Source organism: Vulpes vulpes, chromosome 14, assembly GCF_048418805.1.
Source record: "Vulpes vulpes isolate BD-2025 chromosome 14, VulVul3, whole genome shotgun sequence".
Taxonomy (NCBI): Eukaryota; Metazoa; Chordata; class Mammalia; order Carnivora; family Canidae; genus Vulpes; species Vulpes vulpes.
In genome coordinates, this window is record NC_132793.1 from 117,161,739 (window position 1) to 117,189,558 (window position 27,820).

The 27,820-nt window shown below is 41.9% G+C and overlaps 1 protein-coding gene across 2 annotated transcripts in view; it reads left to right on the top strand.

Annotated features, from left to right (window-relative positions):
• Nucleotides 1–27,820, top strand: part of CLNK (cytokine dependent hematopoietic cell linker) — a 201,307-nt gene that overhangs the window by 163,547 nt on the left and 9,940 nt on the right. For both annotated transcript variants that reach the window (XM_025998330.2, XM_025998334.2), the window contains exons 12-18: nt 5,657–5,684; nt 9,008–9,026; nt 10,914–10,995; nt 12,953–12,993; nt 19,551–19,681; nt 21,951–22,028; nt 26,121–26,276. In XM_025998330.2, the coding sequence (XP_025854115.2) occupies nt 5,657–5,684; nt 9,008–9,026; nt 10,914–10,995; nt 12,953–12,993; nt 19,551–19,681; nt 21,951–22,028; nt 26,121–26,276 (535 nt within the window). The remainder of the gene's footprint in view (nt 1–5,656; nt 5,685–9,007; nt 9,027–10,913; nt 10,996–12,952; nt 12,994–19,550; nt 19,682–21,950; nt 22,029–26,120; nt 26,277–27,820) is intronic.

Sequence of the window (27,820 nt, forward strand, 5' to 3'; positions counted from 1 at the left end):
AAGGGAAATTAGCAGTGTCCAGAGACAAATTTTTTGTGACATGTCAATAGCAGGAACGCTCCTGGCATCTCGTGGGTACAGGCCAGGGACACCACTAAACACCCTACAGTGTATGGAACAGGCCCACAACAAAGAATAATGGGCCCTAAAAGGTCAATAGTGCAGAGGTTGAGAAAATCCTTTACAGCAAATTACTCACCTTCACCCAGCTCTGGTCTTTTTCAGTGGTAAAGGGAGGATTGCAGTAATACCTACCACCTAGCTCATGCGCTAATGTGAGAATTACACAAGCTTAATCATGCCAAGTGTTCAACACTGCTTGTCCAGCACATAGTTGTGGCTCCCATTACCTGGAGCCATTTCCTGTTGCTGGCTTTCCCACCCCCGACCCCGTATAATTATTTGGATGCAAGACTGTCTGTTTCACCCCAAAAGGAGGCACTGACTTATTTCAGCGTGAGTAGTTCCTAGCACAGTGCCTGGCACACAGTACACTTTTGATAAATCTGTAATTCCTTCTGCAGTTTCCAGAGGGTCCTAGCCAGACCGGGAGTCACCAAATGTGCTCTGTTTTGATTTCTAGTTTCAAAGTGTGAAAGACAACAGCCAACGGTAGACCGTCAAACCCGTGAAGTGGTGTCATCAGTATTGGAAATGTAAAATGTATCACTCCCAGAGACTACTGACCAAAGAGTCTAACATGTTCAGAACTGGTCAAAACTCAGAGAAGTAAGAAGATAGAACATAGGATGAACAAAATATCAGAGCTCATGAGGTTCTTCAATGTGGAGAAAAAGAGAATTTTCTCTTCCTTCTGTTTCTTCATGCTGGAAAGAACAGGTGTTGGGACCCAGCAGAACTGGGCTTGGATCCCAGCTGAGCCACTTCTGGCTGTATCAGCTCATAAAGCTCTTATGACAGTTCTGAGTTTCCTTATTTGTGAAAACAGCATAGCCATCCCCCTGTGACAGAGTTGCGGTGATTTCTCTAGGGTGCCTAGGATAGTATCTGTCACTGCACAGGAAAGAAAGAAAAACACCTGAACATCATCTCCCATATGTACCCGACAGAATCAGCACCTATAACCCTATTTTTCTCTTGAAATACAGGCTATATATTCTAGTGCAATGTTCCTCATCCTGGCTTTACATTAAAATAATCAGAAAAGCTTTTTAAAAAGTACTATTCCCCATTACCTGCTTCAATCGCTCATAGAGAGGAGAAGGAGCCATCACTGTTTTTTAAAGCTCTCCGGGGTGAAGCTGATGCGCAGGCAGGGCTAAGGACCCAGAGGGAACCAGGTTCTAGGAATCTATCTGCAAAGCTCTGACGGGCCTTAGGCCTTCCCTACATATGCTCAAGCTTCCAGTGTCTAAAATAATGCTCACTTGAGGTGTAAATGAGTTCCTCTGCAGTCTGGATCACTACAGCTTATTATGCAGCCAACGCCATCGTGTTGGAATCTTTACAAATCTCCATTTTGCATCACTGGAGTTTCTGCAGCCATAATTAAATTTGTTTAATCACTTTTAGAAGTGACGAGAACCTGGCTGGGTCTCTTTACCATAAACCTCTCCAGAGGGTCATTACATCCCACCTCACTGTATCCTTCCAGGAGTCCTCTAAAGGATGGTTTTCGAAGGCTTGGTGGCTGGTTGATAGAAGATGCCTGGTAAAAATCACTTCCCTAACCATTGGGTACATAGGGTCACTAAGATTCACAGAAGTTAGGTGACTTGATCAAAGTTATAGGATTGGTGTAGGACCCCTGAGGGATCAAAGAAAAAAAAAATACAGAGCTTGTGTGAGACATCAGGAATGTCACCCTGAATGAGAAAGAGTTTTGCTATAAGAGGAGAGCTTCCAAATTCATTCTGAGTTGGGCACCATATTGGTAGTCAGATGGCCATTACTAATGACACACATGTTGACTGTCAACAACCACAGGAGGCTGTGGCTAGGTTCACTGTCTCTGAAAACAGAAGGGACACTGGAGAGCTGAGCTGCTTCAGCCCATTCAGGAAGACTAGGGCCCACTCCCCTCCTACCAGCTGCTCCTTAGGCTCTGGGGGATGGATGGCCCTCCGTCAGGGGAGGCAGTGATTGACAGGTAGCAGTCCACAGCAGCCACAGAAGGCAGCTGACAGCTGTAGCCCTTTACAATGGCCTCTGCTCCCCTGACAGTGAATGTGGCTCTGGCTATTTCTGCATCCATTTGTCTCCACTGGCTCGGCCAGTCTCCATTTGAAAGCTAGGTCTTGGCTTCACCAAACCATTGCTGAATAGAAGCACTTCTGTTATTGAACATGCAACTTAAATCCTTCATTGACGACTGAAAATTAGAAAAGGACTTTGAAGTCTGGGGAATGTTTGTGGGGCATTCCCTTCATGGACCATTATTATGATTTTTATCCTATCCGTGTACTTAATTATTTTTTGCTCAGCTCATTTTCTTTAAGGTAAGTAAATTTATTTAAAAGGGAAACATCATTACCGTCACTACAACACAGCCAATTTCAGACCAAAATTTTGAGCCTGGGGCATTTTCTGTCTCTTAAAAGAGAAGACAACTAAAATGCAAGAGCAGTATTTGGATAAAGTAACCTCTGTATTGAAACTCTCTCTTTGACATAATTAGAAAGAGATTAAAAAGGGAATAACTTTCCCACGATGTAGCCTTTGTAATTTTAATACCATGGCACATGCACCAAATAAAAGCATCCTGAATAATTGTCAGAGGAATGGAACTTTGCTGAGTGCTTGTTACACAATGGACCCAACTCTGGGGTCTTTTGGGTGCTTTACCTCATGTAGTCCCCCCAACCACACTGTGCAGAGAGCTGTATCACAACCCCCAGTTTACTGAGGGGGACGCAGAAATACAGAGGTCATGAGTTGAGACGTCTCCCTGCAGCTTTAGCAAACTCCAACCCCTCTGTGCAGGATTTAGCCAGAATGTAAAGAAGGTACCTGATATTTAACCACAAAACACCTGTTCACCTAACTATAGTTTTCCCTTTGAACCAGCAAAGCTGGCACCGCATCAGTTCAAGCAATTTCAAGGACAAAACTGTACATTCTGATGATGTAGGAAGTGCAAACAAAAGAATCTATGGAGATATTGAGAAACCACAGTCCTTTAAGAGAAAGGAAGCCTGGATTACCATGAAGATACACAAATTTGTACGGGAACAGGAACTTATGGATGGGAACTATGGATTTGAGAGCATGAATTTTAATTATTATCATTATAGTTTTGCAAGATGTTGCCATTGGAGGAAACTGGGTGACATGCACACAAGATCTCTCTGCATTACTTCTTACAGGAGCACAAGACCCGTAATTATGTTGGAGCAAAAGTTTTATTTAAAAGAAAATATGACTGTTAAAGGTGTTCTGAGGACAGAAGGTGTTATTTTCTTCCAAATAGCTTTCATGTATATTATTTCATGAGCACCTTAATCAACCCTCCTCATTTCTGTGTGGGTTTACCTATTTTACAGGTGGGAAAATCAAGCTTCAGAGAAGGGGCTTCACTTCCTGAGGATGAGGGAGCTCACAGATGACAGAGCAAGGATTCAAACCCAGTTTATTTAAAACTAAGCAAAATCTAAGGGACACTCAAAAATGGCTATTTTTATAGTAAAGTGGATTATCCTCAAATACACAATGAGCACTGATTATGCAGAGAAAAGGATGGAGGGAAAGCTTATTCATGCTATGTAGGCAGTGACCATGGCTTATAGGCTGGCCATCTCCAAAACAGAACACAGGACAACTGACACGAGGTGAAAGATGCTCTCAGAGAGGCAATGCGATGCGGTGAGGAGCCAAATGCCCACCCTGTTCTGCCATTTTGTGACTGTCCAGGTCTCTCTATCCTCATAAATGTCATTTAAGAGGACCCCTGCCCCTCCAACCACCACCAAAGCCTGATGCCTTCATTTTATAGGTAAAGGGAATGACTGACTTGTAGAATCTTGTCAACATAGGCATTTCCATGCCCAAAGACATTGCTGTGCACAGAAAACCCTCCTATAATGACTTGGGTTCTCACTTAAAAATCCAGTTTTTTAATGTTACCACTTCCAAAGCCTAGCTTTCCTAAAGCCTCAAATTTCCATTAATAAAGTATATTGCTGTATTTATAAATTGAGCAATTTTATCTCAACAGAAGGACACTCTGTCACACTAGGTAGGTTAAGGAATCTAGACAGTAAGACTTATTTACAAATTCAGTTAGACCTCCTTAAGCATTTGAAATACCTTTATATATCTAACTTTAAACCCTAACAAGCAACATTTTAACAATTTTTAAATCTTATAAGGTAAATATATAAATCTAGAAAAATTCAGGTTCCCTCAAACAGTTCAAATTCTTTATAAATGGAGTCAAACATAGCTTAACTCTTGTAACTTAAAATCACAAGTCTAAAATCAATTGCACAATTTAAATTGAAGCCACATGGCCAATTGGTCAGTAGTCCTAAAATGCCAGATCTCTTAAACATTAAAAACAGAAATTAGCCTCAATTTAACCCAAATAATTAATACTATGGGTGTTTGTTCTACTTTATTACCTCTAGCCATATCTCTTTATCGTCTAATTTGCCTCATTGAAAGGGGGAGACAGGGAGTACCAGTTGGTACCGATGTACCAACTCTGATGGGCTGATGAACTGGTTACAAAATATGGCCCTTGGTCCAACTGCCTGCTGCTTGGTGGTCTCAGAGCAGGATACATGATCTGAGCACTGTGTACTCCGGGGCTCATCTCTATCACGCTAGATCAACAGTCTCCATCTGAGGCTGGTGTTGCTGCCTCAACCTCCCCACATTCCCTCAGGGCCAGTTTCTCACCAGCAGACCCAGGCAGATAGAATGTGCCCATCACCCCCACACTTTTCATCACTCCTCATCTGACTTTGACCACATTCCAACAGCAGTGCTCACGGAGTGCCCCACATTGTCATCCTCATCTCTAGCAATCCTCACAATAACCCCCCAAGATGAATGGCTTTGTGGCTAGTCCACAGATGAAAAAGATGAGGCTCAGAGGGGCAAACTGACTAAATTGTCAGTATCCATGAAAGGCTTGCCAGTTCTTCTGAGACCTGCCCAGGACCTCACATTACCGCACTGCGTGTTGAGTTCTTGTCTCATCATTCATTCCATGGTTTGTCTCAAACCCTCTCATGGAAGCCTCCCTCCTCTGACACATGGCTTCCTGGATCCCACCAGACCCTACAATTTCGTACGTAGGACTCATCACACTTCCTCAAAGCAAAACACTAACGGTTTGCAATCAAGGTAATAGTAGCAGATCTGACTGTGCTAATGAATCCAACACAGAAAACTAAATATAAGAAGAAAAGATGACGTTATTTAAATTCTCTGAAAATGAAAAGCTAGTTTATTCACGTCCTTTCTGTCACCATCTTTCATATTGCCTTGTAACTTCTTCAGTAGCTTAGAAAATTATGAGAAAAAATAACCTGGCTTTTGCTTTATAGAACAGTGATGAATATCACAGTGGACCATGGGCAGTTAATTTGGCAATGAAAATGCAGTCAAGGGCTTTTAAGGGCTCAGAGTGATTTTATCTTGATCATTATGAACTGTACTTTATGTAACACCGTATTTCTTTTCCTTACAGGCAAATAAGCTTAAAGGACTTAAGTGAGGTAAGTGACAATTTTGTCCTCGGAAATAAAGAAGGATTTCTGTGCATTAGAGTCTGTGATGGGCAAGACACTATTTGATTCAGAGCCTTTATCACACTTAATTTTCATAATAGCTATGCTCAAAATGTATTATTATCCCTACTTTAAAAATGAGAAAACTGAACCAAAACACATTAAGATCCAGATCTTAGACCAAGGTCTTATTCTGTTTTATTTTGAGTAAATTCAGTACTTAGAGTTCCCTGGTCCAATGAATAGCATCCCAGTTTCCATGGAAGACATAAGGCTTCCACAGAAGGCTTCCAGTCTCCAGTTATATAGAAATAAGATGTTGCAACTGTACTATACCTTGCCATTTGTTCTTCACAAGAAAGGCAACATGGCTCAGAATGAAAATTTTGATATACAAACCCACACAGACCTGGGTTTGAATCTAGCTGTGCCACATACCACCTTTGTGAACTTTGGCAAGTCTGTCTCCCCTGCGCGCGCATGTGCGCACACCCACACACACACACACAAAATCCACCCTTCTTTTGGTTTTCTCAGCCATAAAATAAAGATATACTTCTTTGCAAAATTTTTATGAAAAAGTTAAAGTAAGTCAAAGCAAATGCATCAATGACCAAGTGAGCAGTAGAAGCTCAATAAATGGCATGAAAGTCAGGGGCTATGGAGCTGCCTTAGAGCCCCTCCACATTCAGTTCCTTGACCCCCAATGAGGAAGTTCCCTAAGAAGTGGTGGGTCTGCTGTAACTGATGGAAAGTCCTGGTAATACAACCAGAGTGACCTCATCTCATTCCCACTGGCCTCCTAAGGGACCTGGTTCTTGCCTTAGTATGTCAACTATGCTCCTACATTGAGGTGGCAGGTTAATTTATTTTCTTTCTTTTGTTCTGTCTCTCCATCTGTCTTTTATTTGGCTTTATGAAAATACTAAAATCAAACGTCACATTTCTCACTTGTCACTCAATAAGACACTTTTACTACCTTTCATCCATCAGACAATCATGGCAAGGAGGATGGTACATAACTCCTGAATGAGAAGGCCTGCCCTGGTTCTCATCAGGACCTCACCCAGTTCCCCCTCTTTTGGGAGTTGTTAGATTTTCCAAGTGCTACCAGGAAGGAGAAAGGCAGGTGTGGCACTCTGCTGCTGGGCACTCTCGGACTCCACCACTTTCTTCCTGTGGGTCAAATTGATGTGTCTCCAATAGCAGATGGCTGCCACCCAAGATGATCTATAGTCCACAAACTAATTGGTCAGCCTGCAAAAACAATAGGCCCTCCATCACTAAGGAGCAAGAAGGAAGTAGTGAGGTCAGCCTTAGACAACAGGGGTCAAGCAGGACAATCTGTTTTCTTTGTCTTTGGTTGGCATTCTAGAAGTAGATATCATCTAAACAACACAGCCTAGTGGAAAACACATTCTTCCTCCTTATCTTTTGCCAAGACACTTGCCCATTGTTTGTCTGGGCCAAGAGTCAAGGCCATTTCTCCACCACAAAAGCCATTATCATGGGTCAAATGCCATCCTTGGGTGTGAAGTGCTTACTCATATTATATCTTGGGAACCTGAACCCATTCCCAGCAGAAATGGTGTGCTGCCCACCCCAACTCAAATTCACAGAGCACATTATAGTTGCCAAAGAGAGACTCATTGTCTCACTTAATTCTCACAAAACCTAAGAGAAGAAGAAGCCTCAAGGAGGTGGAAGACTTTGTCAGAGTCTCCACAGCAGCAGCAGACCAGGCCAGCCTCTGAAAGTCCAGGTCTACTCCCCACTCTATGACTCTCTACCTCAGGAAACAGAGACACCTCCAAGTGAAAGTAGCTTGAAAGAAAAAAAGAAGAAAAGGGGGGGAGGGGAAGAGGAGGGAAAGAAAGAAGGACAGAGGGATGGAGGGAGGGACGTAATAAAGGAGGCATTACTATGTAACTTGAATATGTTTATTTTTTAATATCCAAAAGAAAAGGTAAAGTAAGTAAATTAGAGAGATTTTCCCCCACTTTTTTTTAAAGATTTCATTCATTCATTCATTCATTCATTTATTCATTCATTCATGAGAGACACAGAGAGAGAGGCAGAGACATAGTAGAGAGAGAAGCAGGCTCCATGAAGGGAGCCCGATGCAGGACTCGATTCCAGGTCTCCAGGATCACACCCTGGGCTGAAGGCAGGCGCCAAGCCACTGAGCTACCCAGGTGTCCCTTCACCCACTTTTCTAATTGCATCCCACTTTAAATTCAGAGCCCTCAAGCACAAAGTGGGCTGGATCGCAATTAAACAAAACATTTGCTCTCCCAGACAGATGGCTTCTTAGCCATTTTTCTAGCTCTGCTCCCCCAACTCTTTCAACAAGCCTGAGATTGTCCTGGACAAGACTGTCTCCACAATAACCTCGGATTGGGCACTTTGAACTGCGAGGTCCAAAGTCCTGGGGAAGACCCAGTGGGGAGACTTCCAAACCACTCATTAGAATGTTCATGACCCTTTTTACTTAGCCTATAGAATTGCCTCATTTGCTGTCCATGATGAAATGTATGGCCTCTTTCCAGAACCCAAGGGAACACCGAGGTCTTCAAAACAAAGGGGCTTGTCTGTCGGCTAGCTTCAAACAAGAGATTCAATGCCTCTCTGAGCTATTTGTTGCTAAAGGTTTCTTGTCTGCGAAGTCCAACTGAGTCAGGAGACCTGGGCTCCAGGGTCAGTACACCCACCCATACCCACACACACACACCTGCAAGTAAATACAGCATAATCCAGTTTTCAGCCTGAACTTTTCATGTAACATTGAGACATGCTTGTAGTATAATGCTATTTCATACTCTACATAAATACTTGGAATGCATTTTTAATATTCCAATAAGTCAGTATAGCACCAATATTTACTTATCCATTCTCACTTAGATGGGCATGTAGATTGTTTCCAGGGCTTGACACTATAGGTAATGATATACTGGTCATATTTGTGCATGGAACTTGGTCCAGATTTCAGGTGTTTTAGGAACTATTGGGACGAGAATAGGAGCAATCCTAAGGTTGTTGACAGCTATGGTTCAGTTGTTTTCACAAGAGTCAAAGTAACTTATGACCTCATCAGCAGACTGCATATTTGCCTGTTGCATCACACAGAGAGTATAACATTTTGATTATTGCTTCGTCTTTTGAAGAATTATCGTAGGTTTTTAAAAATTTATACTAACAAAAATGTTGCCCAAATTCCACTAACCAGTTGCTCCAAAACACATGGTTTAATGTAAAATTCTCTATCACCTAGAGTCACTCAATATTACTATTTTTTTGTTCATTCAATGCAGGTCCTAGGAACAGAGAGAGGTAAGCTGTTTACATTTGTTTTCATAACCTGATACCATGAGGTTAAGTTCCATTTCCAGATTTATGGCACTAGTTATTTTTTAAAAGGATTGTTTCAGGGCCTGGGATACACGAACACCTGCGTTTGTGCATGATGATGTAATCCAGACAAGCCCAGGATCTCACAGTCTACTCAAGAGCCCTTTGGTTGAAATAAGGTGATTTAAATTGGGGGTGAGCTGGAGGTCCTGCTTCTGCCACAGGCAACTGAAAAGAAGGAGGCCCACTGCCAGCCCCTGCACAACTTTAGAAGACATGGCTGGTCAGTGCACTGCTCAGGAGAAGCTCTTGGTCTTCCCAGCTTTGATGTCACCCATGCACACACAGACGTATACCCTCATTTGAGTGCACACACTCATAGACACATGTACACACTGTTGGTGTCATTGTGCAATGCAATCCAACATTCACTTGGTAGTTGGCAAGATGCTAAGTACCATTAAGTTTGTGCCTTCCTTTGAAATACCATTCACCATTTGCTTACAATAATGAATTATGTCAAAGCCAAAGGGCCTGAGCCATGGCCCAGAGTTAATACAGACAGCATAATTCCACAAAGAACCACTGGGTTAGGATTTCAGAGGCTGCCACCAACTCACTTTGTGGTTTTGGACACATTGTGTTGCCTCTGTGGGTCTCAAGTCTGCTCATCTTTATACTGAGGAAGTTCGGCTTGAGTGGGCCTCACCTGGGTTTGCTGATTCTCAAGTGTCCCTGTCGGAGAAGTGGGAGCCAGCTGGCAATTCTAAATAATTTTAAAACCTAAAGGAAACTGTGTCCTTTTCCACACTGAAGCTCAACATCCTACTAAAATGTTCAGATGTTGTCACCTTGGACTTCCATGATTATCAGTCCAAAGATGTCATGTTGCTCAGCTCATGAGGGGCAGAGGCTCAGGGTTACTGCTGAGGACATGAAATGATTTTATGGGATGGGTGACTAGTAGACCAGGCATCAACCCCAATCATATTGCAAGTAATCATAGCCCTCAATTGAAGGTGTCCAGTCTGTGACCCACCTTGGACAGAGCAAGAGAACAGAGCCAACAACCAGAACTAAGACATGAAGTCGATATGCTTCCTTAACTTTACTACATACAACAGCAACTGGAAGAGTGTTTTATGGCATTTCATATCATAGTATGATTATATGCCCTTGGTGATTTGAATGCCAGATTAAAATCTATTCATGATGAAAAGGAAATAAATAGTGGTCACACCTGTGTGGTCACACAATAGTGGCATATGTAATTACTAAATAACACCAGTTCATATGGTTGGCAGAACTTTTCAAAATTTAGAGATCAAAAGGGAAAAACTGAGAAAATGTATTCCTGCTGGTAAGCAGGTAGAAAAGGCTGGTCTACATCAGAATCCTAGGAGCTCTCCAACCCTGTCACAGAGGAGATGAGAGACTTCTGAAGAGCATGGACCAAGCACTGGGCAGCCCCCTGGCCAGAGTTCTCAGGTTTCACTTTTTTATTTATGTCCCTACATAAGTTTTCATTTGAATGCGGAATTCAACTTTGGTTCCCTTCCCCGTCAACCCCTTCCAGTACCAAATACCTTCCAATGTAATATTCTGCATTTCAGGAAGCTCAGTGATGAATTCCAGATACATTATTCTCCATATTTTTGAATATTCACTATTCAAAGCAGTTTTCAGAGCCTCAGAGAGAAGCTGTGCCCAGGGCCAGAGGAGTCATGGAATATGTAGAGCACAGTTTCTGCTGACCACAAACAGCCCCGCTCCTACTAATCAGAGATCACGCGGATGAAATTATAGAAGTTCCATTAGGTCTCACTTTCTTTGTACAATCTGACCAAATTATATGACTCCTTTATGCAGTTCCTCATTATCAGATGAAGCCTGAATCCATTCACCTGCCACAAACTCCAAGTATTCCAGAGATCCCTCTTGTCACTGCCAGGTAAGGAGCCAGGAATGCCTTGTTGGGAGGCAGCCTGGGGGTCAGGCCATGTGTTGTCTTGGATAATGACACACCAAGGCTTCCTGAGAAATGGGAAATCTTTGGTCTTTGAAAGCCCAATGATGAGGCCCAAGGGAAATGTGTGAGTCACAGTTGTTACGGAAAGCTAATGGCATTGTTCTTCCTGCAATTTACTAGTGATTGCTTGTTAGAGAAGTCAGGGAGATCTGAAGGCTTGGATGTTAACTAAACAGGATTTACTGAAATGGACGCAAATCGTTCTGGGGAGAAAAGTTGGTCATCTCATATTATTCTCAGTTGGTTGCTTGTAGGTTACCACACACAAACTTACAGTTTTGAACAAAACTTCATAGAGGGTTGGAGGTTGGAAATGCCATTATCTGATTTAAGACTTGCCTGATCCGGTTATTGTGACAACTGCTGTCCCAGCTGAAGATCTGAGGAAGCAAAGGCTCAGGCCCGTTGATTCACTGACCAAGGTCACTACAAATTAGTGGTGGCTTCCTTACAACAATATCCAGGGCCTCCAAAATTAGTGCTTCTAAGGTCTCCATGATCCCAGGCTGGCTGATGGCTTTACCTCAGTTCATGCCACTTTCTCACGGTCTCAATCCCTGTTGTCACTGACTGCAGGACATTGGCACATGCTATTCCTCTCTCTTTACCACTTCCCCCCATATTTCCCTCTCTCTATCCTCTCCCTGCTTGGGAAACCCTTCTTCAGCCACCAGACCCAGCTCAAAGTGGCACTGAATTTAGGAGATAGTTTTGACCCACTCCCCAAAGGGAGTAAACGAGGCCCAAAGAGGCGGAGCTCCTTACCACTCAAGTCCAGCTTCAAAGCCCAGACACTTTTCAGTAGCCCATGCTGCCAATAATGGCTTGATTCTGAAAATGCATGGATGTTGACTTTCCCTGGTGCCCTGCCCACAGTTAAGATGCTATCTTTTATTTATTCAATAAATACTTACAGGAGTGTACCCTGTTTCTGGTAGAACAGAGTCGTGATTAGGAGAGGCTCACCAGAATCAGACTGCCCAGCGTCATCATTAGCAAACCACATCTTTGGGCAACGTTACTCATCCTACAGTAGAGCCAGACCTGTTTCAAGTGCCCGATAAATATCAGCTCTCACTGCCATGGCCAGGCCTCCACATCAGGGGCATGACCTCCCCTTCCCTTACTTGCATATTGTTCTTTTTATTGTCTTTTATTATATTTTTAAAATATTTTATTTATTCATTTGAAAGAGAGAGAGAGCAAAAGAGAGCACAAGCCATGAGGAGAGGCAAAGGGAAAGGGCTAAGCAGACTCCCCACTGAGAGGGAGCCTGACATGGAGCTAGATCCCAGAACCTGGGATCATGACTGAACCGAAGGCAGACACTTCAATAACTGAGCCACCTAGGAATCCCGTCTTTTATTTTATTTTTATGATCCTTTTTCTTTAAGGAATCCTTATATGGATTTCCTTATAACAATCCAGTTTTCTCACTTAGCTCACATTTCAAGATAGAGGAGCAAAATAACTTCTGTGCTCTTCTTGCTTGCTCTGCCTCACTCTTCTCAACTAGTAAACAATCTCTATAGAATATTAGCCTCAACCCACCACCTATCATTTTCTATAATGACTTGTAATTATGAGGCTGAATTCATGGCTTCCAAAAGCAAAGAATCATGATATGCGCTCATTGAAATACAATAGGAAGAACTCGTATGGGTCAATTTGTTCCATATCTGTTGGCCTGCCTTAAGAAAAGAGAAAAAGAACCAGCCTCCTATTACCTTACAAAACAGAAATTCTTGTGACACAGCCAGTAAAATAGAAAGTGCTTTGTAAGTGGGACTTAGTCCATTATGACTGACCTTGCCTTTGAGTGGAATTTCACCTACCATAAGAAATACCAACATTCTGTCAATTCTAATATTTCCTTTAGCTCACCATTCATGATGAGGAATCACAGTGTACAAAATAGAGGTAAGAGCACCTCAGGTAAGAATTATAAAACAAACAGGTAAGCCATCACACTACAACATTCCTGCGCTGTGACTTAGGTTTGTGAGCCTCAACATCATTGAAGTGATGCGTGTAGGTGCAATTAGCTCATTTTCATTGAAAGATAGTATTCCATTATGTTAATATCACAATTTTTTGATCGGTCATTCAGTATGATCACTTAGGTGGTTTCCAGTGTTTTCTTCTTAAGAACATTATGATGTCGTGAACAACATTTTAGAAGTTTTCTCAGGTACACAACATGGTAACTTCTCTAAGAGTGAAATGTCTGGGTTGGAAAGTATGCCTCTCTTCGATTGTACTCGATGCATCTTCCAAAGTAGACATAGTAGTGTCACCAACAGCATATGAGTACTCCTCATTCCCCATCATCTCCAACAGTTGTTCCTGAAAAACTTTTTAATTTTTGCAAATCCTTTGGTTATAAGACAGATTCATTATAAGTCTGTCAAACAAAGGAAATCAAATTGACTCCTTTTACCAACTGACTGTAAAGATGAACATAGGATACCTGTCTGCAGAGATGCCTACAGCAGCATATAGTGTTATATTACTGTTGGTAGGTTTTGATATTATTAGTATTGTTTTGTTCAAATAGCTCTATCACGTTCTTTTGCATTTCTTTCTTCATTCCATATGCTATGTAGATTCTGTGTTCAGGTCTAATCCTGCAATCTCTTTCTGCTGAGCCACAAGAGGGCTTAGGGCTGAAAGAAGCAGACCCCATGGGATATAGTGGAATGAATAGACTGAGGGTTCTACTGACCAAGTCCCAATGCAGCCTTTCTCCCTGCAATAGGGTCATCCTGAGCAGGTTAATTCTTGGATCCTCTCCCTCTTCCATCCATAAAATCCAAACAATAATATGAACTCACAGAGTTAAACACACACACACGCACACACGCACGCACGCACGCAGCGTCACGTGACACATAGTAGGCAACTGACACATTTTAATAAATACCCTACCTTCTCTAGGGATTCCCTATCCAACTGACCCATTAGAATTGAGTTTCCTACCTCACCTCCACCTTGTCCTTATTCCTCTTCTGCCCTATACTATCTGGACCTTAGATTGGAAAGCCAATCTGGTAAGCTTATTTTCTCTGATGTGCCTTATTGCTAATAAGAGTTTCCCAAGAGAGGACTTCCTTTTTTAAAGGAAGGCAGTCAGAAGGAGCTGTGATTAATAGGATGGGCTCAATCCCTAAGAATCAAATGGCAGAAACAGTAGTCCTGGAGGCCAGATCTAGGTGATGAAGATAGAAAGACTTGGAGCATCCAGGGGGATGGTCCAGGGGCTGAGCAGGAGTTGTGAGAATATGCGGCAGGGATGGAGAGGTAGAATGATCTTGGAGAGAATCCCAAAGTCTTAACTTGAAAGACAAAACTATGCACAAGTGAAAAATGAAGAGCAATTAGAGATCGGAACAGCAGTGTTAGTGAAGTGGATGGCCTCCACAGACATGAGTCCAGTCAAGCATCCTGGGGCTGGGAGTATATCACCAGGACTGAGGTTTGGCAAACTGTTCTCCACTCATGTCTAAGAAACAGTTTCTTAAGGAAGCAGCCCAGAATGGACAGGGGTAAGGTTTCCAGAGCCTTCAAACACCACTGATTCCTCTTTCAGTTATCAAACATCCATGAAGCACCTGGCTTGTATACAGAATTGGGCTGGGCCCTAAGAATACAGAACAGAGACAGGTCTTCCCTTCAGCTAACCAGTGTTTTCATACCTGTGATGTTCCTCCATCAGCTTACTGAGCAGGTATTCATTCTACTAGGTGAAAATTCATTTCTGGATCACCAGGGCTTGGCAGAAACTAGGTGCACAGAAAACCACACAATCCCAACACTCGGTTTTCAATCTAGTGGGCTCTCTAAAGTTTACTGGTTTTAATTTGAGTGCCTAAACTGAGGGAGGCAGTACTCTCGGTGTAGACTAGTGAAATCTACACTTCTGTCAATGTGGATATCATCATCCTTATTCCACAAATGAGAAAGGAATTTGGGAAATGCTTATTCTTGAGTTCAGCTACTACTTGATAAGCAGACTTGGCTCAATTCCCTGATTAATGAGTTCAAGCTAGGCTATTAGGAGTCTGATAATTCTGTACCCAACAATTCCAAAGTAGGGGGTTCCACAGCACCAGCCAATTCTCGACACCAGCTGGGTGACCTACAGTTCAATTCTATTCTGACACTACATGGAGTCCATTAGATCCCGCAAGTTAAGGTTTCAATCCCACAAGATTATACCCCACCAGCCCACATCAGATGCCAATCATATGCTCAGGTTGTCATCTAGGCTTCTACTAACCAGCTATAGATACAAGGTTTCAAAGTATCCTTCCCTAGATTCAATTAATTTGCCAGAAGGGCTCACAGAACACACAGAAACATTCTTCTTGCTGGATTACCATTTTGTTATAAAAGAACATGACTCAGTCACAGCCAGATGGAAGGGATTCATAGGGCAAGGTCCTGAACATAGGGGCTTCTGTCCTCATGGCATTTGGGTCCCTGTATGATGGCGCGGGGATGTGTTCTGATTCACAAATCCAGAAGCATTCTGAACCTCATCCTTTGGGGTTTTGTAGAGGCCTCATTACATAGGCGTGATTGATGAAATCACTGGCTGTTGTTGACTGATTCAACCTCCAGCCCCTCCCCCCGCTCCCCTACTAAAAATTTCAATCCTGCAAGTCGATTGGCTGGTTTGCCTGTCAACCATCCCCCAACCTTAGGCACTTTCCAAAAGTCACCTCATTATCATAAACCCAGGTGTGGTTGCACGGGGGTTATTATAAATATTAAAGTACCTGTATCATTCGTATCACTTATGAAATTCCAAAGGTTTTAGGAGCTGCTGTTAGAAACTGACTACAACCAAATAAATATATGTTTCATCACAGCATCACAGAACCTAAGCAAATAGTTATCAGAACAACAAAAAAATATTTTGATATATTGGAAGAAAGCTTTGGCTCTACTCCAAAATTATAACAACATTACTCTTTAAGCTTGGGATTGTGGATGATCTATGTTCTTTTTTGTTTTAAATTTTTGTTTTCCGATGTTTTCTTTAAATATTCTTTAAAAGATATGGCCCTTTCTTAAAATTACTTTTCAAATTGCATGTAAGAGTAAATTAAAATTTGCCAATAAATATGTATGGATACCTGCTTAAAATAAAATGCTTCTATACAGCTTAAAAAAGGAAAGCCTAGAACTGTGTTTCTCTTATAATATTAACAACACAAGCAGTAGTGTTTTTTGAGTAATCAGTAGAGGTCAAACACTACACTAACAGCTTTATATACAGAAGAATTTGGAAATATTAGTAATTATGGATATCAATATGATTCTACTATGCATGCCTTTTTATTAGCTATCCTGCCTCAAATTTTATTGACCACCTACACAGTATCCCCCCCCCGTAATGTTCTATTTACCCTATGTCAATCTCTTCATTAATATGACCCTGTGTTCTCCAAGTAGGAGAGTCCTATTTCATACAGTTATAAAAGTAAATGCAGTTTTATGCAAACTATATATGTGTAAATACATTTATATATGTGTGTACGTGTATACATATACATGCACATATATGATATGCAATATATATTTAATATATTATATAAATTTTCCAAAGATTAGTTTCCATTATTCTAAAACAAAATCAGTTAAATATCTGCAGTAAAATCAGTTAAACATACGCTCAGAATTTCATTCACTCATTAAATTAAGATCCGAAGGACGTTCAGGGGAAATCGGCACAGCAAAGTTTTTCTGTTCGTTGTTTTGTTCTATTTAACTCATTCTCTGCATAGACTCCAAATACATATAGCTGTTTCCAAATGCTCTTTTCAAGTAGGATTTTTTAAATATTCAAGCAAGGCACTCAGAGTTGAAATATAATAAATCAGTTGCCACAAGGCAATGAAAAATTCATAATCACTGAACACTATTATGTAAACTACACAAACCAAGTGATAGACATTGTTGATAATGGTTATTTTCTTTTCTCAAATACGCACTTACTGTTTCGATCCATGTTGAAAAGATAGCTACAGCCATATCAGTAATGTCTCTATGTACTGCTTTACTATAATTTAAAATAAAGTTTTTAAAGTGTTTTTAGAAATACTTCAATAGCTCTTTTAGCTTTCTCTTCATTCGGATTTGCCTAATATACAGCCTCCATCCTCCAACTAGTGATCTCTCTGTCATTATATTTAGGTATGCTATTGCACATTACTAGAATTTTTAAACCAGTCTGTACCTAATTTTTAAATGCTTAGTTGACACTTTTGACATTTATTGTAATTACTAATATTTCAGATCAGTTTTATATTATTTTGTGACTCCTTTCTGCCCTACTTTTTTGACTATTTCTTTTCCTGCCAGATAGTGGGTTTATCTCTTAATTCCCCTTTCTTTCTCCCTCTGGAAGTTATACATTCCAATTCTATTCATCCATTGGTGACCTTTAACATTTTAAATTAAAGCATACTTGAATTTTGAAATCTGAAGTTCATATCGTCTTCTCAAGCATTACAAGAAACTCAGAATTCTCTAATTCTGATGCTATGGATTCTGCACTATTTGAAAATTAAATTCCTTTACTTATAAAATTTGAAAATCAGAGATGTCTTTAGCATAATTCCTATTTTTAAGGTCTTAAATTGGCGGGTGAAATTAACTTACTATGATGAATGTGATTCAAACTTTAAGTGATCAAATATTTTCCAACAAACATTTTGGTACGTAATTCCTATAACACATTCTTAAGCTCCACATTAAAAGCCACAATCCTTGGAACCATTAAAATAGAATGTAAAATATTTTTCAGAAGTATTCTGCTATTCTTAGTAAACCTAGAGAAAAATTCAGCTTTTTGATGACAAGCAGAATAAAAACATATAATAAACTAAATGCTACAGTAACTGGCATGTAAATATTTGCTATTAGTATTTTGTTTCAAAGTATACTGTCAAAAGTATCCCACTCTTTCAAAGTTCTTGTTCAGCTACTAACTAGGACTGTAACATCAGTTATATTTTTTTAGGCTGAATTAAGACTATATATATAGCTTATAATTCTGCCTTCATACTAATCACCTTTCTTCCACATTATGTTGTTACTGTCTAGTATTCTACTTTCATATTGTTTTCACACTCTCAAGGCTTTATGATTTTTTATAGAGTTAATCCTTGCTTTAAATTACAAATGTATTTACAAATATCTTCGCTTCATATTTTTCCTAACACTTCACTCCTTCCTTGTGGTTTTGATTTCATACTTTATTAGCATTTATGAGAATGACAATGCAGTGGAAATATGCTATTTTCATTGATGTATAAAGAGAAAATACCATGTCAAAACTTGACAAGTGGTAGTATCTTAAAATTTAGGTTCCATGTGAAAGCTAAACTTTTTCTTTTTTTTAATATTTTATTTATTTATTCATGAGTGACAGAGAGAGAGAGATGGGGGGGGGGGGCAGAGACACAGGTGGAGGGAGAAGCTGGCTCCATGCAGGGAGATCCTGGGTCTCCAAGATCACGCCCTGGGCTGAAGGCAGCGCTAAACCGCTGAGCCACCGGGCTGCCCTGAAAGCTAAACTTTTTCAATGCACTTTTTGTATTATGTTACTTTAAAGCCTTTTGGTCTATCTTGCTCTTTTAAAGAATCTTTTAACCTGGCATGATTTTGTAATATCACACATTGGTCACTTGGAAAATGATTCACAGATCTGAGACCTTTCCGATGTTAAGACATTTTATAATATTTTTAAAAATTACATTTGCAAGTAACACCACCAGCCTCATCAGAAAAGTGCGCTGTTATGTAATAGCGGTAGATACAAGTTTTTCCAAATTCCAGTTTGCACTAGAAAAATCTAATTTTATAATTGGCAACAAATACTGCCAGTTGTTTTCCATAAAGTGACAGGCTCACTTTGTTCATTTTTAATAAAATATCTGCCAACTGCCCAAGTCTGAATAACCACAATTTATCTGTTAGTCATTCTTTTAGGTTAAGAAAGTGATATTTCATAAAAACAAAAAGTTATTCTTTCAACTTAAAAAGTAATGTTTTCTGAGAACAAGCTCAGCTTATTTAAGAAACTGGACAAAATTTATTACGATCAGAATAGAGTAGACAAAGTGGGATGGACAGATAGACAGAATTATTCCGGGCCCTCTTGTGAGAAGTAAAACATTTAGATTTTCTTTCAGGTGTAAATCATGGAGGCATTTTTACCATGTAGAATAGCAAAGTCAGAATTATATTTTGTTACGATTACTCCAGATGCCTTAGAGAGAAAGGGGCAAAAGCCAAAGCAAGAGAACAATCCAGAGGAGATTGCTGTCCCAAGTGAGATGACAGTGGTGTAGACCAAGAAGGTTGCCCCAGACACAGGAAGGAGTGATGAGCTCCAGTTCGTGGGAGAAAGGCAATCTGAGACACAAACAAAAATCATATTTATATGTGAATTTCCTTTTTTCCAGACCATAAAGAAAGCATGCAGTTCCATCCTCAGAGATGTCAATCTCCAGCCCGTTACAGCCCTCAGGAAAATTTGCTTCACTATAAAAACACAAGCTGGAGAAAGCCTTCCCCCACAAGTTCTGATGAAAAGGTAAAACAAATATTTCTCAGCAGTGTCTTTCTAGATGAACTTAGCATCAAAAGAGAGCTTTATTGAACAATTCCTAGGAGAATCTTATGATTGGCTTTATTTTTTCCCCTTTTGGTTACATATTACTGGTTTTTAATATTTTTTACAGTGATTCCACTTATGTGAGGGTAAAATAGGCAAATTTATAGAGACAGAATAGAACAGTGGGTGCCAGAGTCTGGGAAGGGGGAATGGGCTTTATGATTCAATGGATTTAAAGCCTATTTAATGGATCTAGAATTTCAGTTTGGGCTGATGTCAAAGTTTTGGAGATGGACAGTGGTGATGCAAAAACAACCATTTAGAATATACTCAATATCAGTGGAATATACACTTAAAAGTGGCTTAAATGGTAAATCTTATATTATAGTGTGACATTTTACCACATTTTTAAGTCATTTTAGGTCCAACAAAACAAGGCCATTAAATTGCAGCAAGATCCCACCACTCACTAATGGTTCTCAGCACAAGGATTGTTCTGTTGCAGGAGAGATTAGAAATGCCAGAGAGATATTAAGGACATACTAGAACAAAAAAGAAACCTTCCTGTTGAATTATTCTAAGGGCTAGACAGAGAACTGAAAGGGGGCTACTTCTCCCCCAGCTAATGCAGAGTTATTTAATGCTGTGTCTGAGTACCACCTAAACTCACCTGCTGGCACTCATGACCACACCTGGAAAAACCCAAGACTATAAAATCTCTTAAGTGTGTTCTAGTTTGAAGAAGTAAATAAATTTAGAAGAGATGAGAGGCACCACAACTAAGCCCTGCCAAGCCCCTGGACTATCTGAGACCCTCCAGAAGCAGCAGACCACTCTGAGCTCCAAGAGCTCCCACTTCAGAAGGAGATGGGGCTCTGAGGTTCCTTTGTTTCTGGAGCCTGTTCCAAGGCTCTGCAGGAGTGAGCAGGGCTGGTTCTGCCCTTGGACCCTCTCAGGGGGTAAGGACTAAGTATGTATTCCAAAGGGGGTGTTAAATAAGACCCCCCACTCGATGGAAGAGAATGGCAGAGCCAGGCCGGAGGAAAGGATGAGGCATGGGAGGGTGTCCGGACAAGAGGGCTGGCTCATGCCAAGCCCTGAAGCTATGCACGTCCAGAGAACAGCAAGCCCATCTGGCTGGCCAGACCCACGTCCTTTGACCACCAGAGGGTGGCAGCCAGTGAGTTTGCAGTTAGGCTGGAGCTAGTGTACCCATTGTACAGAAGGATCAGGTATGTGCTGGGAGGATGGAGAACAAAAAACTGCTCTCTTGCCAACCATGTGACAGATGCTGAGTCCTTGCACTGTCCTGACATGCCTACCTCACAGGACTATTGCAGGGATGGTCTGGGATAATGAATGAAGAATGTCCTTAGAGATGTTGGACTCAGACAGGGGATGGTTTAATGTTATCATCCTTAGGACCCAGTAAAGGAACTGCAGATCTATGGTACATCTCCCTGATGGCTCTTTCTTCTGTTGTGGTGAATTTTTTTTTAAGATTTTATTTATTTGAGAGAGAGAGAGAGAGTGTGTGCACACAAGTTAAGGGGAGGAGGAGGATGGGGAAGGGGGAGAAGCAGATTCCCTGCTGAGTAAGGAGCCCAGTGTGGAATTCAATCCCAGAACCCTGGGATCATGACCTGAGCCCAAGGCAGATGCCTAACCAACTGAGCCACCCAGGCACCCTTGTTATGATGGATTTTATAATAAAAATAAATCAATTGGTATAATAAGGGATCATGGTACAGGGAGGAAGCCAGACAGACCAGGGTTCGAATCCCAGTTCCACGACATGTGATGTCACAGACGTGCTATAAAGATGCTCTCGATCTGCACCTTTCCCTCCCCTGCTGGTTTTACAAGGACTCAGGCCCCACTGGCTTCACAAACAATATGCATCCCTCCTTAGCTTCAGCAGGTGCAGATTCAGAAACCATGGACAGTAGAGAGTTTATTACCCATTTTGAGTGTGGAGCCAAAGGACCTTTCTCAATAGACGGGGAGTGAAATGTCTGGTTACTTTCAATGACAGATAGACTCTGTCCTGCCAGGTTCATAGTCCCTTAGCTGCAATTACTTTTTCTGTGTCCATTCCCAGACCCAGGAATGGGACGTTTGTACTCCGTGTTTACTATAAATCAAACTGTGGTTTGACCCTAGCAGGACAAAAGTACACTTTTGTTAATAAATGAACGTTAGTACTTCTTTTTGACCCTAAAATATTCATCATTGACCCGCACTGCAGGACGTCCAGAACAACGACTGGTACATTGGAGAACACAGTCGCCAGGCAGTAGAAGAGGCATTAAGGAAGGAGAACAAGGTAATGCCTTCCAGAGGGCCCATCTCACCGTGCCTGCAGCCATCTTCAGGTTTTCTGCCCATAGGTCCCAGAGCATCTTGAGCAGTGTGCTTTTATGCACCAGCCTATATCTCTCAGTGCTGGGGGGGGGGGGGTTGTCATTAAAAGGGACACTTGGCTGAGAACTTATTATTAGTCATGTGTTCTTATTCCAAAATATCTTTAAGCTTAGGTTTCTTTGTTAAATGAAAACAGTAAAATCAACCCTAAGGAACTATTTTGGAGATCAGATGTGGAAGCTATGGTATTAATGGAGGTCACAATGACCTTCTGCTTGCTCCCAAGTGCATCTCATTCCTCAAGGCCTGCCCAAAGTACAGGGGCGTCTTTATGTCTCCTGTCTTCAGGAAAGGTGCAGAGATCATGGATGCGCTCACAGTCAGGAAATGATAGGTTATCCTAGTAACTACCCAAGATCTCAGTTGCTTAGCATAGCAAAACTTTCTTGCTTGTGCTCCATGTGCTAGAAAGGTTTGGGAGCATAGACCTAGGCTGGTGAGGGCTGTGTCTCCACACGTGCTCACGCAAATCACACGCCAGCTCGTAGCACATCCTCTCAAAAGTAACACTCATCTGTGCTAACATTTCATTGGCCAAAGCAATTTACGTGGCCAGGCCTCATCTCCAAGGGGATGGGGAAGGACAAACCTACCATTTGACCAAAAGGAGAAAAGAACTGAAACACTTGTGATCAGATCAAATGATTACTAGAACCATTATCACAAATAGCAAAGTTATTAAGTAACTATTCTACTGTGGGCAGGAAGCTCTACTAGGTTGTGAGAAATATCTCAGAAGCGATAGAAAGGTTCTCAAGACGGTTGAGCATCAAAGCCTCTCAACTAACCAGGGCAATGTTTATTGTTGAATGAGGAAATACAAAAATGGATGAGTTAGTTAATTAGTAAATGAGTGAATAAATGATAGGTCTCCAATAAATTTTAATAAAATGTAGCTGTCAGAATTGTTATTATGAAATTTAATCAATAGAATAATGGTAGGGTAAATAGAATAATGCCCCCTAACAAGAAGCCTCACATTCTAATCACTAGAACCTGTGAATACACCATTTTACTTAGAAAAAGGACTTTGCAGACGTGATTAGATTAAGAATCTTGAGATGCCACAGTGTCCTCTCCTTCTGCGCCCCCCACTGGTTCTCTCTGTCTCTCAAATAAAAAAATTCTTAAAAGCAAAAAAAGAATCTTGAGATTGGGACAGTATTATAATATCTAAGTGAATTCAGTGCAATCACAAGAATCTTTATAAAAGCAAGGCAGAAATGTCAGTTGGACATGGGGGCTCTAAGTCAAAGACCGCTGACAGCCTCTGGAAGCCAAAGAAGGCAAGGAAATGCATTCTTCCCGAGAGCCTCCGGAAGGAACCCAGCCCTGTGACCCCTCAACTTTAGCTGGGTCAAACCCATATCAAAATTCAACCTCCAGAACTATTGAATGTATTTTAGTCCACAAAGTCCATGGTAGTTTCTTCTAGCAATAGAAAATTAATAGAGTTAACAGAGCATCTTGAACATATTAGGCGTCAACGGAATGATCTCATTTTCTAGATGAGGAATCTGAGGCTCAATCGAGGTCTCAGTCATAAAGTGGATAAAGTGGCAGGACCGGTCGTTATTCGAGATCAGTGTTCTTGTCACAAAACCACAACTGCCTCCAGTAGCCATTAGAGTTCTCTGCATTCCAATGGGGAGTCCTAAGTGGCTAGGTGATGCCTTGCCTACAGGACCCTCCCTTGCCCCTCCCCAGGGAATCCCACCTTCGCTGATCTCTGCAGGGTAAATGGGAGAGCAGGGTGCCATCGCCAACCCTACCTCCTGCTCCTGGCTAATCAATACCCAATGAACCACCGCACTCTCTGAGTCTGTTTTCCAACAGAAAAATTAGTCATAGAAGACCTGCTTCCAGGAACTGCTGTGTCGGTGGTGCTAGAAGAGCAATGTATACATCACATAATGTCCTTCCAACAACATTTGGGCACTCGATCAAGGCTCATTTCGCCCCCCTTCTGTGTGCCTGTTTCTCTACCTCCCACAAAAGCACTAAGAAAACAGCATCTCAGTTGCATGACTTCATATTTTCCTATTCTGTTTGTCTCCGTTTTGTCAAAACATGTTTCCAATTAATGAGAGATAATTTAAATAGTAGGATTGCCCAGATTCGTGGTGACAAACTCATTGCAGAGGTTAAGATGATAAAACCAAAACTTGGTTCCGTGTCTTGGCGTCCTCTCCCTTTCAAATCTCGGGCAATGTTCTGTGCTTGAATCTTAAGACTTCAATTACGGCTGAATGTTTTAAGTAGAACACATTCCAGAAAATTCCTCAATCCTTCTTTATGTACTTAGAGGCTGATACATTTAGAAGGTAAGTTCTTGGGCTTGACTTTTAGGTAATCTACTAGTTAGCCATGATGTGTTAGTGGATTCATTTAAGCAATTTGACCCTTACCTGTAAAATGAGGATAAAATAACTTCTCAATTTTTTTGTAAATATCACATGAAGTAATGTATGTAAAATGCTTAGCATCATTTTTTTTTAAATATTTTATTTATTTGAGAGAGAAAGCAAGCACAAAGGCAGGAGGGACAGGCAGAGGGAGAAGCAGACTCCTCGTTCAGCAGGGAGCCTGATGCAGGGCTCCATCCAAGGCCCTAATATCATGAGCTGAGCTGAAGGCAGATGCTTAACTGGCTGAGCCAACCAGGCACCCCTAAAATGCTTAGCATGTGGAGAGCAAGTCTCAATAAACCTTAGTTACCAGAATTATCACTTCATTACAGTTTTCTTAGTATTATTTATAAACTTATAGTATTATTATACAGTATTAAAACCATTATCTGTACCTATAACTATACATATTAGTTATACATAATAGTTATATAGTGATATATAGATATAAAATATAGTCTATATGGAGACAATTATATGTAACAATTATAAATTATATATCATACCTATCTACAAAAAATAGTAAGTCCTGCACACATCTAATTAGATCTATTCTAATAGGTCATTTGTAACCATCTACACAAGAATCTATGCAACTACAGTTACAGATTTTTCAGCATTTTTTCATCATATAAAAGGCACAATGTAGCCACAAAACCAGCCTTGCAGGTGTGCTTCTATTCAGGAGAATCGCTTAATTTCCTAGCTGTTTATGAGCAGACATCCAGCCTGAGCTATTGCACTGGGGTGGGCTGGACCGCACGGTCTTGCCTATTCACAGCCCTCAAGCCATCTCACACTGCTGGCCTTCTCTTAGAGACCCTCCATCTTCTCCCTTGGCTCCCATCACACTGAAGCTTCTGTGTTTCCTGCTTAATCCTTTTGCTGTCTCCTCTTTCTTCCCCTACACCTTCCTTCCGCTCACCTGAGGCTATGTTATCCCCTCACTCCCATGTCTGCTCGTGCTGCTACCAATGACTGAAGCCCCAGGTCTTTTGGGGGACCCTAGCCCTATATTAACATCCCTCTCAGACGCCCCGGGTATCACGCTAAAAGCCTCTCCTGCTAAAGCCTGCAGTGGCTCGCATGGTCTCTAGAATAACACCTGAGCGTCAGACAGAACAGGATGGGCAGGTGCAGGAGGCACCCCCAGCAGGGGAGATGGAGGACTACACCCTGCAGATGAGGTGGCCTGTTTCATGTGAAAGCTGAGAGTCCAAAAGCAAGATGGTGCCTTTGGGAAACAGTGGCTTGGCTGGAGCCAGGATGCGGGAAAACAAAACCACAAGACAGGCTGGAGCATTTATCCACGAACATGATGCTAAGGCTATAGGCATGACACTGAGGACAGTGGGGTTTGTGGAAAATTCAGAAGAAGGGACATGTAATGGTGTCATGTATACTTTCCAGAAAGTAGCAAGAACCCTTACACACACTGACACTCACTAAATTAAATTGTACAAAACTGGTTTGCCAAAAAGAAAGCCATGTGGGAACCTGGTACATGCAAGTGTCACTACTGCCAGCGTTGTCCAGGGTGGGATGCTGGCATGCCTGAGAACACACCATTCTTCCTTCTGCTGCAGGATGGCACTTTCCTGGTCCGAGACTGTTCCACGAAATCCAGGGCGGAACCCTATGTGTTGGTGGTGTTTTACGGGAACAAAGTCTACAATGTGAAAATCCGTTTCCTGGAGAAGAATCAGCAGTTTGCCCTGGGGACAGGACTGAGGGGAGATGAGGTGGGTACAGCCCAACAGCTTCCCTTCTCCAAACCAAAGACAACAAGGGGATAAGCTGGGGGATGCTGGCCAAGGTATCAGGCATCGCCCCTTGACTGCTGGGGTAGGACAAAAGAGGCCACCCCTGCGGCAGAGACTAAATCCCTCCCAGCCCCTTCTACAAGCATTTCCCCCGCCACCCGCACCTTATTACGCTTCAGCCCACAGGGCCCCAGCCCATCCTCAGCATCCCCTGTACCCTCCACACTGCTCTGCTGTTACAGGACAGTCATTCCACAGGACACATGCCATTCTGCCTCCCTGGAGGCCGCCCCCGAAGCCCCGCTTTCCTGCCCAACCCCCACGCCAAACTCCCACGGCAGGCATTCCTCCCAACACCTGCCGGCGCTAGGAACCCTTAGGTTTGTGTCTCTAAATTGAATGTGAGCTTAACCACAGCATTCAGTGCCACGCTGAGCGTGCCCCCCCCTCAGTACAGATCCACTGAGAGGCGGCTAGGGTCAGAGAAGCAATCAAGGCATTTGTGAATAACCGAAGACAAAGGAGGAAGGAGGCTGATTTCCACTGAATGTGCTTACAGTAGGCCCGGTCTGTCTGCACCACCTCACGCTAACCCTCAACAGCTCCTTGACATAACAATTGCTCTGACCTCAGACGTAGGGAAACCGAGGCTCAGAAAAATATGTAAATGGACTAGAGACACACAAGTCATGAGAGGGTGAGGACAAGCTACTCTTTCAACTTCTCAGAAGGAAGGTAGGGAGAGGAGTGGAAGGGAAGCACAGGGTTCAAGTTCTGCATCACATTTACTAAGTCTAAGCAGTGAGGTCAGGCCCACTGCTTCTCTGGGCTTTAGTTTCTTCAAATGTAATGTTCTTTTCTTGTCTAGATTTCTTTAATTTAGTAATTCTCATTTAGCATCTCCAGACCTCAATTTTTTAAAAAGATTTTATTTATTCAAAAAAAAAAAGATTTTATTTATTCACTCATGAGGGACACAGAGAGAGAGGCAGAGACATAGGCAGAGGGAGAAGTAGCTCCCTTTGAGGAGCCCAATGCGGGACTTGATCCCAGGACCCTGGAATCACGATCTGAGCCAAAGGCAGATGCTCAACCACTGAGCCACGCAGGCGTCCCTCCAGACCTCAATTTTATCCATTGATCTACATTATGGGCTGAACAGTGTCCCCCCCTCCCAAATTCATATGGTGAAGCCCTAACACCTAGTACCTCTGGATAAGACTGTATATGGAGCAGGGCCTTTAAAGAAGGGATTAAGGTAAAATGAGGTCACAGGCATGGGGGCCCGGACCCACTGTGTCTGGTGTCTCTGTAAGAAGAGGAGATTAGGACACAGATACACACAGATGTAAAGTGAACAGCACAGCCATCTACATACCAGAAGGGAGGCCTCCGAAGGAACCAAGTGTGCTGACACCTTGATCCTAGACTTCCAGGCTCCAGGACCGTGGTCTGTCTAGGCGCCCTCACTTCGCCCCACTGTGGTACTTTGTTACGAGGTCTGAGAAAACAAATACTGTGTG